The sequence below is a fragment of the Anabrus simplex genome, chromosome 1 (genome assembly GCF_040414725.1).
Source record: "Anabrus simplex isolate iqAnaSimp1 chromosome 1, ASM4041472v1, whole genome shotgun sequence".
Classification (NCBI taxonomy): Eukaryota; Metazoa; Arthropoda; class Insecta; order Orthoptera; family Tettigoniidae; genus Anabrus; species Anabrus simplex.
In genome coordinates, this window is record NC_090265.1 from 1358823379 (window position 1) to 1358841033 (window position 17655).

At 39.5% G+C, this 17655-nt stretch overlaps 1 protein-coding gene across 8 annotated transcripts in view; it reads left to right on the forward strand.

The window, feature by feature from the left end:
* The window catches only part of LOC136858342 (transcription factor SPT20 homolog), a 615333-nt gene that overhangs the window by 244923 nt on the left and 352755 nt on the right, over nucleotides 1–17655 (forward strand). For all 8 annotated transcript variants that reach the window (XR_010858631.2, XM_067137808.2, XM_067137810.2 and 5 more), the window contains one exon: nucleotides 17079–17186. Coding sequence is in view for 7 of the 8 variants with exons in the window: in XM_067137808.2 (XP_066993909.2) it covers nucleotides 17079–17186 (108 nt within the window). In the remaining variant the exon portion in view is untranslated. The remainder of the gene's footprint in view (nucleotides 1–17078; nucleotides 17187–17655) is intronic.

The following is a 17655-nucleotide window of genomic DNA, read 5'->3' on the forward strand; positions in this document are numbered from 1 at the left end:
AAATGGGATCGTATAAGAAATGAAGATGTGTTTAAGGGACTGAATGTGAAATCGGTAATCAATTATGATTACCAAGAAAACTGGAAACGTCACGTTCAAAGGATGGAATCTGGAAGACTACCAAAGGAGATCCTATGCTATCAGCCAAGTGGACAGAGATCTATAGGACGTCCAATGAAGCGCTGGAAAGAAATTGCAAGACCGTAACAGGCCATATGGCCCAATACTTAGGATGATGATGATGATGATGATGATTAGTGGGCATGCTCCTTCCTGTCAGCGGCTTGTCATGACGTACTCACTTCCTTGCTTTCTATGGCAATTTGCACTTTCATATTCTTTTTTTTTTTTTGCATTATTGCTAATCTTGATTATATCTCTTCCTTCCCATATAAAAGAAAGCCAAATATTGGGTTAATATTTCAAAAATACTAAAACTCTATAGTGTATAGAGTTAGCTACTGGCTCTTGGAATTCAAATTTCACTCGATTTCCCTTATTTTTGGCTGCATCGGAAAAAGCCATCAAACAATAAATCGTCATGAGCTATTTTCCTATAAACCCAACCGTAAGAGAGATTCATAGTTTTATGCTTTAGGTCTGTCCTGCTGAAATGTTTTGAACAACTTATGGCCAAGATCATGCTGGACCTTATTCTAAACTGGAATACCAAGTTTTATTAATATTAAACTGAACTTAACATAGGTCATTCTTCATAATGATATCAGTATTCTTGTCAGAATATGATATTAACATACTGGAATGTCGTGATTAAAAGCAATGCTATCATGTATAATGCTCGACCAAATGAAAAATGGCGCAGTTTCTCACTTTTTTCACAAACAGTACTATGATGGCTTTCCAACAACGCCAAGTTCCAGAGCTGGAATGACTCAGTCACAGACAGTGGTGAACACTGCTGTGCTGTTTTCTGTTAAGTATGCACGCTCCTCATTCCTGTCAGTGCCTCATAGGAGGGATCGAATAGCTGGAAGTCTATGATGAGCCTGTCTGTGATGTACCAGTAGTTATCAGAACATGTGTGAACCAGAGAAATGGCATGTTAAAAAAGGAAGTTATCTAACTCCACAGCTACTTCCTGTCAATATTTGGGCACGCTGTTCTTGTGGGAAAACAGCAGTACAATAATACCATATATCAGAGATGAGTGGCAACACACGATTGTCAATATCAAGTTACTTTGAATCAATTTTATGGGCTCTCCATGTTGCAGTTTTTCTTCCAACTCTGCAATGTAAGGGCATGAAAGCTAAAGAGAGTTCTCCTTTCACGACATTCCTTCAGGATTTTTTCTCATTTTGTTAGTCAACTTTTCAGTTTTCCTTACTGATACTGGGACCTTTCCCACCAACCCCCATAGCTCATGGGACCATGTGACAACGCAAATTTACCCCGACCGGGTCATGAACACATAGGACCATGCGCCACAGAGATCAACAGTCAAGGGACCTTTTCTGTCTCGTGATAAATGCCGCCTCATCTGGATTGAAATAACTTATCCGAACAGATGAGATGACAAATGCCCTTGTGACAGTGCAAGGTCAACTGCACCCCTTCTGTTCCGAGGTATGAGCACAAGCCTCCCAGGGCCATAGTACGTCCGCAGCTACGAAATACAAGTAACTTAAATCTAACTTACAGGCATAAATGAACGGAAGAGACAAGGATGCAATTATCGGCAAAGACAGGCAAAAATAAAGTTTTAAAAGGTTTAATTAACTCTCTTTAATCCCCATAATTAAAATTTTTACAACCCTGATAAATAAAGTACATTAATTTATATAAATATTTTAAACACCCAATAGAGCAATGGGAAACCAACTTCATGCTATCAAACAGGTAAAATACAGTTCATATCTTCACAAACGTCCTTAGTTGGGCTATTGGGATCATGGTTTCGAATCTCAATTAATTATAGGACAATCCATTCATTTATTAACTATGTACTTGAGTGTTTCTTAAAATGTAAATGTTTTTGACTGATATTGATGTTGACGTTGGTGGATCCTTCATTACATATGAGCTGTTGAGTTCGAAAAAAAAATACCTTTCACAATAACATTAAAAAAAATTAACTATTTACAGTAATAAGTTATGACCTTGTGAATGCGAAATATTCCCCAGGAAGGCTCCTAGTTTTCATATTTAAAAAAACACTGATTTACTCTGGGATTAGTCTTAGAGTGGCCGCCTAATTTAAATATAACACAAAAAAATATACAAAAATATAGGATAAAGAAAAAGCTAAAAACACATCCCCCATAATTACGACATATAACTCATGAATAATAAAAATAAATTGAATCTCGGTTAATACAAATCACCACATTTGATGACCAACAGTGCAAAGTCACGAGGGCTTAACCTCCTCACCTGATCAACACTGTAAATGAATTTCAACAAAGCAATAGTTACATAGAAATAATATACAAACACTTATAACACTTGGAGGAGAAAAACATGTTGCACAAACAATGGCTGCATTTTGTATTTACACGTTGCTGTGTGACTGGTGATCCTCATGTGCCCCGGGATTCAAAGTGGTAGCCTCGATTTTGCCATCAGTAGGGATCCTGAAAGAAAAACCCTAGCTATCGCATCAATAGGGGTAATACTTAATTATTCAGACATTAATTTTGTCACATCTTGTTACAGTCCGACTCATTGGCTGAATGGTCAGTGTACAGGCCTTCGGTTAAGAGGGTCCCTGGATTGATTCCTGGCTGGGTCAGGGATTTTAACCTTAATTGGTTAATTCGAATGGCTGGGGGGGCTGGGTGTGTGTGTGGCGTATTCAACAATAGAAATCATCCTAGGTAGGGCCCTCATCTTCAGACATGCAGATCGCCTAATAGGCCGTCTAATAGAAAAAGATCTGCCTCTCCGGAGGCCATACACCATTATTATTATTATTATTATTATTATTATTATTATTATTATTATTATTGTTGTTGTTGTTGTTGTTGTTGTTGTTGTTGATGTTGTTGTTATTATTATTATTATTATTATTATTATTATTATTATTATTATTATTATTATTATTATGTTACAAATACGGAAATCAATTAGAAATACATCTCCTGCTAAAAGCTGGAAATTGTGTGTAAGAACCCTGCATTTTAAAACCAGCATTGAGATCTCTGTTCGCTTGTTCTTTCTTTCAACATTTTCCCTTCGACTCGCAGCCCTGTGGACTGCCATAAATCTAGTCTGACAGTGCCCACAACATGAGGCAGGAACATTACTCCAAACAAGCTTCTCCACAAATAAATACGTTCTCAATGCATCTTCAGCAGCTAATTATTTCAACACAATAACACTAATGTATCACTTATAATGCTCAAATCAGCCTGTGCGTTCATCACATTCTTTAAATATCTCTCAGTATCATGCCGCTATATCATTTTGATTCATCTCAACTTCACCAAAAGGCCGGAGTTCAGACACAGCTCCTTACATCGAAGATTTAACAACGATTTCCCCTAGCTCACAAGCTAAAAAATTATCATTACTTCTAATAAAAATATGAAATTGTATACCTCAAATGAAGTGAATTTACTTTAAATGAAGTACAGCATGTAATCTCAATTCAAAAAAAAAAATAGAAATATACATGGGCTAGCTACTTTTGGGAGGTTGGGCTTTTGAATCCAGGCACGACGCCTTCTTCACACACAGGTCATACAGCCATTCCTTAACCTAGCATGCAATCTACACTACAAATTTACATTATGAATAGAGTGCTTTTACTATTCCTGCATTTAAAATACTGTCCACGGGCAGTGGTGAAGATCCTACCGTCATATTATCCTGGCTCATATTGAATAACTAACTCAGAGGAAAGCTACTACATTAACTCACCAATATTAAATTCCTTTTCCCCCTTTCCTGAAGCACTCTTGATCACAAATAAATCCAACACATGCCCATGCAATTAGATAAATGGGACTAAAGTGCATGCAATTAACATTACTTGTTTCCTTCCCAAATAATCTCATGTAATTAAAATAAAAGGGAATCCTACTGACCACTCTAAGCAAAAAGATACTCTGACAATTCAATATTTATCAAATTATACTAATTCTGTCCTTACATTCTCTACCAGTTTACAAAAGGAATATTAGCATGGCAATGCCATAACTCTGTACTCAGCTCTGTGATGGGTCTCCATGGTTCGAGCCTCGAGAGGCTCGCAGGATGAGTCTATTCCATGTCGCTGCGGTGGTAGGTCATTGGTTCCAAATGTCCCTCGATGACTCTTGAAGTATCCATGGGTCTTGAGTTCGCGAACACTGGAACAATACTAATCACAGCACGTTTCTCAAAGACTCCTTCACACGTCACAGTTAAATTTCCACTTACAATCTTATGATTGCGTTCACCCTCAGTATGAAAGTTAAATATTTGTTAATCTGATCCCAGCAAAGTCTATGCTACTTCAATCAGACCAAGCTAGTACAGTAACCACTGTTTCGACGCTGCTACAGTTTAATAAATTTAAAAGGACGTGGCATTGGGTTCCTGTGTTTAAAACCCTTTCTCGTATGTCTGTTTTTCTGCACTTAACAACAATTACTCCATAGTTTAGACCTGGAGTTAAATTTATGTTATTTTACATGGACTTCTGTGCTTCGTTACCCACGTGTCTATCCACACGATTTTACAGTTTATTCACGCGCACACCGCGGTCTCTCTCTCTACCACAAGAGATTGATGAGAGGATAGTTTTCTTCGTTCGAGATTCGGCACGATGCAGTGTCACGGTCTTGCGATGTGAACGTATAACATTGTTCATTTAATTGTGTGTCGCGACCGATCCGTAGTTCATACGGCACTATCGTTCAATTGCAGTTTTCCACGGATAATACACTAGCAAATTTACTCATTCTATGCACTTCCGTTAACTTTCATGGTTTCTCCTCAAAGACAAAGCAGAGTCCGACCACAGAGCGGCTGGTTACCTCAGAGACTCAGAGTTGACTACTCAGCCACCCTCAGAAGTTAAAGCTTATATGGTTTTACATGGGGTGGGATGCAAACGAAGAGGCGATGCCCCCTCCAATTTCGAGATCTCAAGATCCACGAGGTCTATGGAAATTAGCGATGCGTCAGATTGTGTGCCCCGCCAATCACTAATACTTGTTGTAGTCCGGAACTCAAAATGATCAGTAGTTTAATAATAATTTGGCCCTAGGAAACAGATTAGTAAAAGGGCATAGTTTTTACTCTGGGACTCTCCACTATTCGACCCCCTCCCCACCGAAAAAATATGAAAAGTGTTCACGGATCATGGCTGTCTGCGACTTGATCATTCCAGCTCTGAAGCTTTGGACTGTTAGATCGGCAGTGTAGTACTGTTCGTTAAAAGTGAGAAAATGTGTGTTTTTTTTATTTGATAGAGTATTTCTTATGAAAGCATTGCTTTTAATCGCACCATGTCTACTGACATCATTGTAATGACCTATGTTCATTTCAGTTTGGAAAAGCACTAAGACAGTCTTTCTAAGGATGTTAAAAGGCAGGTGTAGAGTGTGTGTCTGCCATTGTAATAAAAAACTCCGCAACCTGATTGTAGTTGATGGTAGGCAAGTGGGCCTACCATTGCAATGAAAACTCCCTAACCCAGTCTTCATGTGAGAAAAGACACTTGAGACTTCCCCATCGCATTTTTAGGGTAACATTAAGAGCTATGCAATGTAATAAAATCTTGCTCACAACGTGTACACTTCCTAACCTAGAATTCTGTATACAATGTAGAATTCCGTAGCGAAGCACGGGTACATCAGCTAGTTTTCTTCTAAGTGACTCAATCATGCAACCTGTGCAAAGGGATGTGACGAGATAACCCGATAACCGCTTGTCACGTTGGTAGCATTTGCAGAAAATCTGGCAGCTGTTCTGGCAGGGATGGCAGTGAGAATGCTTGCAGGAATTGCAATAAGACGTCAAGTGGCATTGGCATATCGAGATACAGTATTGATGTTGATTCATTGCTGCTGTTAAGTGAGGTTAACATCCCACCTCTAGAATGGCCTGTGGGTAGGATGGTACAAGTTCACCCCGGATGAGATGGTGAGGTGAGGGTTGTCACCATTCGGATGGCTAGCGGAACTATCACCTGAAGCATCAATAAGATATACCCTTTTCCTATTGAAAAGAATAATGACAGGGAGTACTGAATTAAGGATTTCCTGTGATTTCATTAACTTTGTGATATTTTTTCAAAGATTAATTTTAATATTTTTTTTTATCATAAAAAATCTACTTGCATACCCATGGTACCCCTTGGAAGCATATAAAGACCAGCTTAAACAAGCCATAAAGGTCACAAACATTAATCCTCAAACCTGAGACACACTTATCAACGATTGCTCGATTTGGCACCAAACCACCTCTACTGCTGTTGATCTGTTTGAGTAAGAGCATTGCAGTCATGAAGAGGTTGAATGACAGTTACGCATACTATGTTAGATGCAGCCTTATCTTCTTCCATCCATTGAGTGCAGTCCGTGTGGTCATATGTTTCATGCTAGAATTGGCTTTTTCAGTCATCAGAAGTACAAGCTATTTGCTTTACGTCACACAGACACAGATAGGTCTTATGTTAATTTAAAGATAAAAATTTCATTGTTCCGTATTGAAATTATTAACATTAAAAATTAAATAATTGAAGTTCAACCAATTCAATACATAAAAGAAAGAAATGTAGTAATTACATTCTTATTTAAATGGGACCGGTTTCGACCTTAGTCCAGGTCATCGTCAGCCATAAAAACAAGTAGGCGAAATCACACAATGTTTATGAATATTGGAGAAATGGGTTAGTTTCACACTCTGTCAGGCACAAAGTCAACACTTGTTTTTACGGCTGACGATGACCTGGACTAAGGTCGAAACCGGTCCCATTTAAATAAGAATGTAATTACTACATTTCTTTCTTTTATGTATTGAATTGGTTGAACTTCAATTATTTAATTTTTAAGGTCTTATGTTATGTCAAAAATTTCAGTTTTGGTCCGTATTGAATCAAGATTTACATTAAGAAATATGGGTAAGTGGTTCAACCTTCACAACCTTGTAGTATTGAATAGGTGGAACCACTTACCCATATTTCTTAGTGTAAAACAGAGAGGTCTTATGGTGACGATGGGAGAGGAAAAGCCTAGGAATGGGAAGGAAGCGGCCATGGCCTTAATTAAGGTACAGCCCCAGCATTTGCCTGGTGTAAATATGGGAAACCACGGAAAACCATCTTCAGGGCTGTCGACAGTGGGGTTCGAACCCACTATCTCCCGGATGCGAGCTCACAGCTGCACGGCCAACTCGCCTTGTAGAAGTACAAGCACAAGCAGCATAGAGTGTAAGTGGATTGTAAGCAGGAGAATTTGTGTATTTGGAAATGAATAGCAGCCACCGCCAATGATGATGATTTTGACAACATTTAAGAAAAATGAAGATTTGTCTATTTCTTAATAGGTTTGCAGCCAATGACGACACGTGTGTCATGACTCCACTTGCATGTAGTGCTGATGGCGACATGTGGATCACACTCTGCACTAAATATTAAAGCTCGTATTTCTGCCAGTACCAATGTAAACAAGCAGACCTCTTATCTGTGCATTGTTGTGATGGTGTTAAACATCTGCTTCACTTAGCACACGAGGGCGAAACGCAGGCAACCAAGAATGAGTTAGCTGGAAAATTTATAATGTCCAATAACGGACCATTATATTGGTATTACTATAATTGTGGACGTTAATTCGGCATAATTTTCTGCCATGTTAACAGAGAATAGTGAGTTTGCAGGGCCTTCTCAGCGGAAGAAATACCTCCTTGCAGGCTCCCAAAATCTATCACTTCGCCTACAGGAGTACATTTTTGCATTTTGCCAGTACATGTGTGGCTAAGGAGAATTGGTGTAGATCGCGGAAGTCGTGCAGACAGTGTTTGAAGGGGCTGGCAGCGCAGGATTGCATGCTCTACTGTAGAGAGTGTCCAGGACAACCAGACTTGTGTCTTGAGCAATATTTCGTGAAATTCCACAGAAGTCAGAAGTAATTGACTCCAAAAAATGCCATTTCTACTGGTGTTTATTGCAGCGCACTATTAGAGGCTACTGCATTGACTAGGTCTGTTGTGCAGTGATTGTTCACACAGCAATAACATGGATTTTACCACACAGTATTTCTGCCAGAAATGTTCAAAAATGTGTTTGTTGTAAGAAAGTTATTGAATACCTATGGTCGAACAAAACATTCTTTCTCTGATTCCACTTCATTACCTTTCATGACGCATGCACTGCGTCAAACGGCACTGAAGACGAAAAGCTCATCGTTAGTGCCGCCAATGCACCGTGCGCATCATGGCTCCCATGCACAGAAATATTATTGAATTAATTCAAGTGATTATCTAAAATGGATAAGGACCCGGAAATAAACTCCATTAAGGAAAAAGGCATTACGGTATTGCAATAATGGGTACCCATATCTGAGCGGTTGCGAACACGTTAATTATTCCAGAAAGAATAAAACTACACTTTTTCCTCCATGTTATTGGTGGTGTATCTGATGCTTTGGAGAATGGTATAGGTTTTGAAAGTTAACATAAGTTTAGTGTTGTTCAGTGGTGTCAGTGTTTGTTTGCCCTTAAGCTATTGGTTCTATGTCCTTCATAGATCCTAAATGCATACAGGAAGTGAATTGGCAAGTAATTTTTAATGACATGTTGCTTTATTTGCTATTTTTACTTTATTTTATTCTATTCTTTAATTAGGTAACAGGCCACCAATGCCGTGGCATCAGATAATAGGCATGGCAAGCCAGACACATGACCATACTGCACCGAAGAGTGTGTGGACACTGCACTGAAAGAATAGGCTAGAAGGGTTGGCATCTAAAAATAAGAAGCATTCCTATGTCATATGATTATCTGAAGCACACTATTGGCTAAAAATGAATGAGAGTTGATGAAATGGGCTAGCTCTTTATGGAGCCTCAGTAAATGATACATTCCGTTCATTCATAAAAGAGTCTGCTCATAGTTATAATAATGACTTGTTGCCTCCAGAGAGGCCTGATGCAGATCTTTCAAGTAGATGCATTATAGGTAGAGATTGGAATTTTTCATTGAGTTGGAAGTGCAGAAAGCGGGATTTGAAAATGGGGAAATCGGCATTTTAAATTTAACGTTTCGGTATTAAAAAATCTTGTTCTCAAAGTACATTTCAGAAAAAAGACTGATATTTCCTGTGAAAAAGCAATCACATCTCTCACATAAAATAATATTGTAACACGTGAAAAGTGTTCACAATTTGCGTTTGCAGATGGCATCCGTTTCAGTATTAGCATGGACTGTATCAAATCAGTATAGTTTATGGCTATTCTTTGCAACACAGAAATTATGTCTACTTCTTCATCACATCTAAGGCTGTTTTTCACTACTATCTGCAGTTCGCGGTAGCCTTTTATCTCCGTAGTATCATTTAAATTGAAATAGAATTGCAGATGTTTTACAGTTCTTATTATATTTCCATCAACAGTCATATGTAAGATCAGACACACACACAACTTTGTAGAATTCACTAGGAGGATCTCCACTTCTTAAATTTGTTAGTTTTGTCAAATTGTGTGATGCAGCATTGGTCGTATGAATTTTTATTTTATGTTTCAGAGTAGCTCTGTAGCCTGTCTGGTGGCATTGATTATTAAGGCATTGAAGTCTAAACGGTCTGACACCGTGGTTAGCCGGTTTGAGTCCCGTTGGTTGAAAAAGTTTTCATCATCAGAATGTTGGCCAGCAGGGCGGGGTGTGCAATACAATTTCTAATCACTGCATTACGTGCCAAAAGCCTGGATTAAATTCCAAACATCTCTGCAGTGTTTATATAGAATGAGGGCATATGACGCTGTTGATGGTGATTTGTCCGTTGGTTGGAGATGTTAAGCCTTGAGCAGACCCCTTGGTGCTATTCGACAGGAGGTGGACAAACATTTCAGCGTAGCACAGTGAGAAACTTGCAGTAATTCCTTTACTTACGATGATGCTCAGGTGCAGCCATGTTGATTGTTAGCTCTATCTGTCTTAGATGGCAGTTAGATAGGACACCCTCTAGAAATTTAATTTTAATAATGCCACCACCCTTACAGAAGAAGACTACTTCAGCAGAAATTAATTCATTTTCCTTCAGAAAGAAAAAAGGCATTGCTCACCAGGCCCACCTACGTTACATGACAGTGATTCTGATATTGGCAATAATCATGTTATTTGCCACAGAACAGAGCAAGTGGCTGTGCAGTTTGGGCCATTTAGCTCTGAGCTTCCATTCGGGATATAGTGGATTCGAACCCCAGTGTCGACAGCCCTGAAGATGGTTTTCCACAGCTTCCCATTTTTACACCAGGCAAACGCTGGGGCTTTACCTTAATTAAGGCCAAGGCCGTTTCTTCCCCACCCCTAGCCCTTTTCTATCCCTTTGACGGGGAAGAAAAAGAAAAAATAGGAGCTTGTCCCTGACACTCCTTATAAACATACTGTGAAGAAAATTTTGGTGACCATTGAAAACTCTAACCTTTCCTACCTTCCGTTTTTAGATAATAGGGACTTGGAAGATAAAGGCTCCAATAGTGACAAAGGGGACAGTACTAGAGAAGCGAACAGTGTTCATTCTAATAGTGATTGGTTCGATCTTGGCTCAGTCTGGTGGTATTTGAAGGGGCTCATATATGTCACCCTTATGTCGGTAGATTTACTGGCACAAAATAGAACTCCTGCAGGACTAAATTCCGGCATCTCGGCAGCGGGATTCGAACCCACTATCTCCCGGATGCAAGCTCACAGCCGCACGTCCCAAATCACACAGCCAACTCACCGGGTCTCTCTGTCATTTTCAACAAATCAGTACTGATACTTGCTCTTGATGAATGTACTAAAAGACTCCTTGCAGGCTCAAAGTACCACCACTTAAATACAGGTTTTCATCACCGAATGCGTACTAATAAAACTTTCCACACCCTGAGAAAGGAATGTACATGTGTATTGTGCGAGAAGACTTGGAGCTATCATGTTGTGATTACTAAAAAGAGATTGGACTAACCTAATTCTGTTTAATTACAATGCTAAAAAGAGAAAGATGTTCCACCTATTTAATACAATAATAAATTGTTGCACAAATTAATGTAGCAACATGCTTAATATGTTATGGGACCGATTTCGACATATATCCATGTCATCATCAGCCGATACAAAAATGACAAGAAATCAACACACAAACACATTAAATGGTAATTGTAACACTTATGACACTTTTCTTGAAGAATTAATAATTGAAGTTCATGTAGCACTGTTTAGTGAAGATAATTTTTTGTAGATAGGTTCTTGAGCACTCTTGCTGTAGATCTTAAGATTAAAAAAGGATGCAGCATAATTCACAATTTTACTTCAGCTCAGATTGTTCCAGGTCTGATTCCCAGCTGGGTCAGGGATTTTAATCGTATACGGTTGATTCGGGGACCAGATATCTGTGCATGTTCCAATACTCTCCTCTTCATATACACAATATACCACACTCCAAAAACCGTAGAAGTAATTACCGGGACGTAAAGCCAATAACATTATTATTAGTAGTAGTAGTGATTGGATGAAGGTGAAGGTGATGCTGCAGGTATTGCGGGCATGTCATAGTGACAGATACGATCGAAAGCAGCCATTGCACCTTGGTGAATATTTCGAGGAATATCATACCTTGCAAGTCGTCTCCTTCCTCTTCTATCGCTTTTTACACACCCTGTTGGGTGCAAACTCTGTATCACATGTGGACTTCATCATATTTTATGGCCAGATGCTCTTCCTAACTCTATGAGGATGGACGTATTCATTATTGAATGTTTCTGTCGTGTTTGGTTCAACACTAACCATTCAGCCTGGTGAAGTACAGGTCATTAATGACTTGAAGAAGGTTCATATACTCTGTTATTGAATAAATTTCACATTAATTTCAACATATTAAGAGCACTTAGTGAATTGTTTGGGAAATATTCATTGTGTTACAAATGAGGTAATTTTCTGATGAAAGTGCAGGAATAAATCAGAGTTAGCTATTAACTAAACCCCATGGCACTACAGCCCTTGAAGGGCCTTGGCCTACCAAGTGACCGCTGCTCAGCCCGAAGGCCTGCAGATTACAAGATGTCGTGTGGTTAGCACGACAAATCCTCTCGGCCGTTATTCTTGGCTTTCAAGACAGGGTCCGCTATCTCACAGGGCCTCCAGGTAAGAGGCAGGCACACTACTCCTACACCATGGGGCCAGCTAGAGTCAGCTATTAGCAATATTTTAAAAAATATTGCTGTAAAGATGAGAAAATTCTCCTAAATGGAAATGTACCATCTAAGTATCCAGATGAGATTGAAAAGCACTGGTCTGTATTTAAATAAAGATTTTATTGCAGCCTGTGGCCATTAAAATATGTTTACATGACTAATTACATTAAACAGAATTTAAAGTTAAAAACTTCATCATTGTTGGAATAGCTCCCCCTGCTATCTGAAGGGCTGTTGCTGCTGATGCAGAGAGGACAAAGCAGACTAATGATTCTCGCCACCCACTGCATTATCACCAGCCTGTAGTCTGTCGACTGAAGTCGAGAAAGAGCTTCATCACCAGGACTCAACCACTGGTAGGAACACCTGAGTCTAACCGCATCACCAGGTGGAAGAGCGTGCTGCCGCCTGATACTCCTGCAAAGGAAGAGCTAGCTCCAGGAAATGACCTGCCCTACCCTATTTGGAGATCACTTAATCGTCTTAGGGTGGGCGTACCTGTTTGCAAGACCAACATGCAAAAATGGGCCATACTTCCAGCTGATGGAGACGCATCCTGCGAGTGTGGTATAACACAAGATCCGAACCACCTGCTCATCTGTCCCCTACTAGAACATCCCTGCACTACACAGGACCTGATCGAGGCGAACAACAAGGCCATCGGAGTCGCTACATTTTGGAAATGCTGACCGGACACGGAATGATGATGATGATTGATCCTTATTGAACTAATAATTACAATGCTATAAAGAGAAATATTCGCGAATCTTCCTAGCAAGTTTTTACGGCCGTATTGCCCTTCCTGACGTCAACCTCAACAGAGGAATTAATGAGATGTAACGAATAACGTGATATGAGTAACTAAAACAGACTTCTATACGTACCATAGGCCTAAAAGTCTTGTTCGCCATTTTTTGTCTTTTTACGTTTAGAAACACTGCCTTCCAACGAAAATAGCCAGTATAATTAAATACATTCTAAGTTTGTTAAATAGTAGTATAGAATGTTTACACATACAATTTATAGCTCTTTATAACCTAGAAGTCATGTGTTCGCTGCACAAAATTTTGAGGTTATCGCATACTGGACCCCCCTTTATTATTTTTGGCTGTAAGAGTGGGGGGGGAAAAAGGGGGTCTAATACGCGAGTAAATACGGTAAGTGTTTATACGAAGGTTGAAGTAAGTGTTTATATGAAGGTTGGAACTTAAATAGTGGCAACTATTTATTTACAACAGATACAAAAGAGTTACATGTTAGCAACCTTTACTGTTCTTCAGTGTAGTCACCACCGTTGTGTATAACACATTGCCAGCGATGTGGACGTCGTAATATACCGTTAGCAGAGCCTGTTCTGTTAATGGTGCGAATGGAGTGGTCTACTGCCTGTCGAATCTGCAACAGTTCTGAAGCGCATCTTCAAAATCATATCGAAATCGCAAGGACTTAAGTCCGGGGAGTGTGGTGGATGGTACAGCACTTTACTGATGCTCATAGGATGACCCGCCCGATGAATGTCCGCCACAGTTTGCCGACCATTGTTGAAGGCTTTTACCCAACGTGTCATTGTTTTGTAAGGCAATGCATATTCCCTGCAAGCCTCTTGAAGTCCTTGATGACACTCGTGCTGTACGACTTCTGGCACATTCGATTTTGATCCAACTCCGTTGTTCCTGTTTGGAAAACATAGTGACAATGTTACATGAGACCACTAGCTCACAAGTTACTGAGTTTCTCTCGCTTGTGCGCATGCAGGTGATGTGAGAAAGGAGTACATTTGCTCTGAGGTAAGGTAGGTATGTAACCAACGTGTGCTATCAGCAACAATATTAGATTCCGTTGCATAGCATCTTCACAGCACAGTGTTGCCACTATTTAAGTTCCAACCCTCGTACTTTTTTGGAGAACACATTGTATTTATTCATCAAATAATTTCTGCATTTCTTATCTTGTATGATTGAGATATATTGCTGGGAGCATGAATGGAAGATTATTGTTGTTGACATATTTAATTTGTAGTAAGTTAGAGATAATAATTATCGATTATGTGAGAGTCACCATCAATCTTTCTTCATCAGTGACTAGTTACTTGTGTATGTTGGTGTGCACTTTTTGGATTGTAGGTTCTACTAGCTTCAATATAATATTTTAATGTCGACTGAGACATGCTTAAATATTCATAAAATCTATCCGGGTATATTTTAAGCTCATGACACAATTTATAGAATTCTCCATGTTTGGTTCTTTATCAGCGACTGGAAGCATTCTATATTTTCTGAAGCACTACAGTGCCCTATAGTGTTCTCTGAAAGCAACTTACTCTCTGACTAAATATACTACTCAATATATTAATCGGCAGGAAGGGTGGAGAGAAGAAATGCTTCGGTATGTTGTACTTAGGCAGGGGGCATGGTGAGATGCGTGCTGAAATGAACAACTCCAACATGTTTTTGGCCTAAGGATGGCATTCCTCAGTGACAACTCTTCCACTAACTCCTCTAGAGAGAATACTTTGAGGACCTCTTAAACAGCGATTCTCACGTTGATGAGAACATTTTTGCTACTGTTCCTTGAAAGCCTTTACAGAACCATGTTGGTGAGACCATGCTTAATATTCCATCTTGGGAAATGGTTTTAAAATATTTAAAATAGGGCTGTACTGTTTTTAATTTTTCTTCTTCTTCTTCTTCTTCTTCTTCTTCGTTTAGGCCTACGATGGACCACATGGTTCTTAACTCTGGTGAGCTCTTTTCTTCCTCTTAGCCCAGTATTCGTTCATTCTAGCACTGTGGATGTCTTTTCTTTCTTGAGTCCATTTAACTCCTACTTCTGTACGCAGTGATTTAGTTGTTATAGTGCTATTAAAACAATGTGCGTGTTCTGACAGCTCTCAGCGTGGTAGTAGGAGGTGGCAGTTACTATGGCAACCGGTACACGCCTCCTGTTTCAGCCAATCCCAGCTCGGCATGCACTCTCCCTTTTCCTACCCCCGCTGTCTGAAAGCTTCGTGAGGCGGTCGGTCCGAGTTCCACGTTGCCAATATAGTATACCGTAACACATGTGGCTGGGCTAACAATGTCTACTTTTAGAGATATCATTGTCTGTATAGTGTGTTTTTTAAATCAACTAAATATTATAGTGCTATTGTGTTCATGTTAATAAGTGTATCGTTATCGAGGCTGGCATTCTAGTGTAGTGTAAATTATAGTATTGTGTAGTATAGTGTAATTTTAACACCGTCTCATTTACTGAATTCAAAATGTTGCAACCCGTTCAGAGCGCCGCTAAACACCGAGGGCGACCTAGAATTCATTCACCTAGAAAAAAGGCAAGCGTAATGGAGAGGCATGGCTTCGCTATATGTGGTCAAGTTCGCGATATGGTATGTGCCTTACGGGAATATTTTGAGGCTGAAGGGAAAAATGGAGGCCCACTGATAGACATTAACAAAGTTGTAGAAAGAACAGCAGCAGCTTTAAAATTTCTCAAGCTACAGTAATTAGAATAGGGAAAGAAAAAGAAAAGAAAGAAAAGGAGCCTTGGGAAGAAGGTGAAGGGGAAAGAGAGGGAGTGGATGTAATTGGACCATCACATGACAGGTTATCAACACCGGGCAAAACCTGACTCATTAAAGCCTATGAGGAAGGCGAATGAGGAGTTTGTCTTACGATATTTGAGCTGATAAAATTACTGCTGAGCCATCTTGGAATAATAGCAACGATATTTAACATTTTTCTAACTCTTTCATGATCGCCGTTAATGGATATTATTTTCCGCAGAGCCTAGCGCAGAACGAGAGCTGTTGACTGTGATGTAGTAACTCATGCCGGATCATGTGGCAACACAGCGCTCCCACTCCTTTGTTTGGCGCCACGTGCTGCGAACTGTCAGAACACGCACATTGTTTTAATAGCACTATAGTGACTGGAGAGAGTCAGATGCCTTGACTAACTTTCTGAATTTATCTCAGTTGTAAATGTCAATGTGATCAATGTTTAGGTATTGTAGGTCTTTCCGCACTAAATTCGTCCATTTGGCATTTGTTGCTTTCCCTCTAGATACCGTGTTGAAGATTCTTGAAGTGAGTCTCTGGCTGTCCATCCTGACTACGTGACCATAGAAGATTAGTCTTCTCTTACTCATAGCTGTTGTAATGCTCTCTATTTTACTGTACAGTTCCTTGTTGTGCCTGATTCTGTAGCCATCTCCTTCTTTAATGGGACCCATAATCCTTCTGAGGATCTTTCGCTCTTTCAGTTCTAGTTTTCTGAGTTGTCCTTTCCGGGTCATGTTTAGGCATTTTGAGGCATATAGTACAGATGGTCTTACTACAGTGTTGTAGTGTCTAAGTTTAAGATTCAAGGAGAGAGATTTAGACTTGTATATGTTCTTACAAAGATGATAAGCTCTAATTTAGTGCATCTACTCTTCATTACAAGATCCTCATTAACATTTGGGGTTATCCACTCTCCAAGATATGTGAATGAGTTGGCCTTGTGTATTGTTTTGTCCCCCAAAGAAATGAAGTTGGGTGCTTCTCTGATGTTGGTCAGAAATTATGTTTTATTGACAGCGATCTTTAGCCCTGCTTTAGCTGCTATGCGTTCTAGGGAGGATAGCTGGTACGTAGCTTCTTCCATACTTGAAGCTAAGAGTGTGAGGTCATCTGCAAAGGCTAAGCAAGTAACTGTTAACTTGTCTTTAATTATTTTAAGAATGTTTTTTTTCTTTTCTTTTCAGAACTTGTGCAACAACCTGGTGGAATACCCGGTCTTGTAGCTACATCTATATCAGTACCCGTTGTATCAAGTGTACCAGCTGTTTTCACAAATCACATGTCGCAGCCTGGTAAGTACAATGTGCAAAATACTACTGATATTGCATGAGAGAGCAAACATTTAAATAGAGCAGTGAGCTCGCAGTTGCGATCAGCAGTATTCTGTAAGAAGGAAGTCAGCTCCCAGACGAAACTATCTTTACATCGGTCTGTTTTCAGAACAACTTTGCTTTACGAGAGCGAAAGCTGGGTGGACTCAGGATATCTTATTCGTAAGTTAGAAGTAACAGACATGAAAGTAGCAAGAATGATTGCTGGTACAAACAGGTGGGAACAATGGGAGGAGGGTACTGTCTATGGGGTACTTCATTTATAGGATTATAATTTCCAATAAAATATATCGTATGTGAAGTAGGATGAGGAAATATTATCTAACATAATAATAATTACAACTAATAATTTAAGAATGGGGGTGTGCTCCAAATTGAATGACTAGTAAATGAAATGAAATGAAAAATGAAAATAAGACGTGGGTGGACT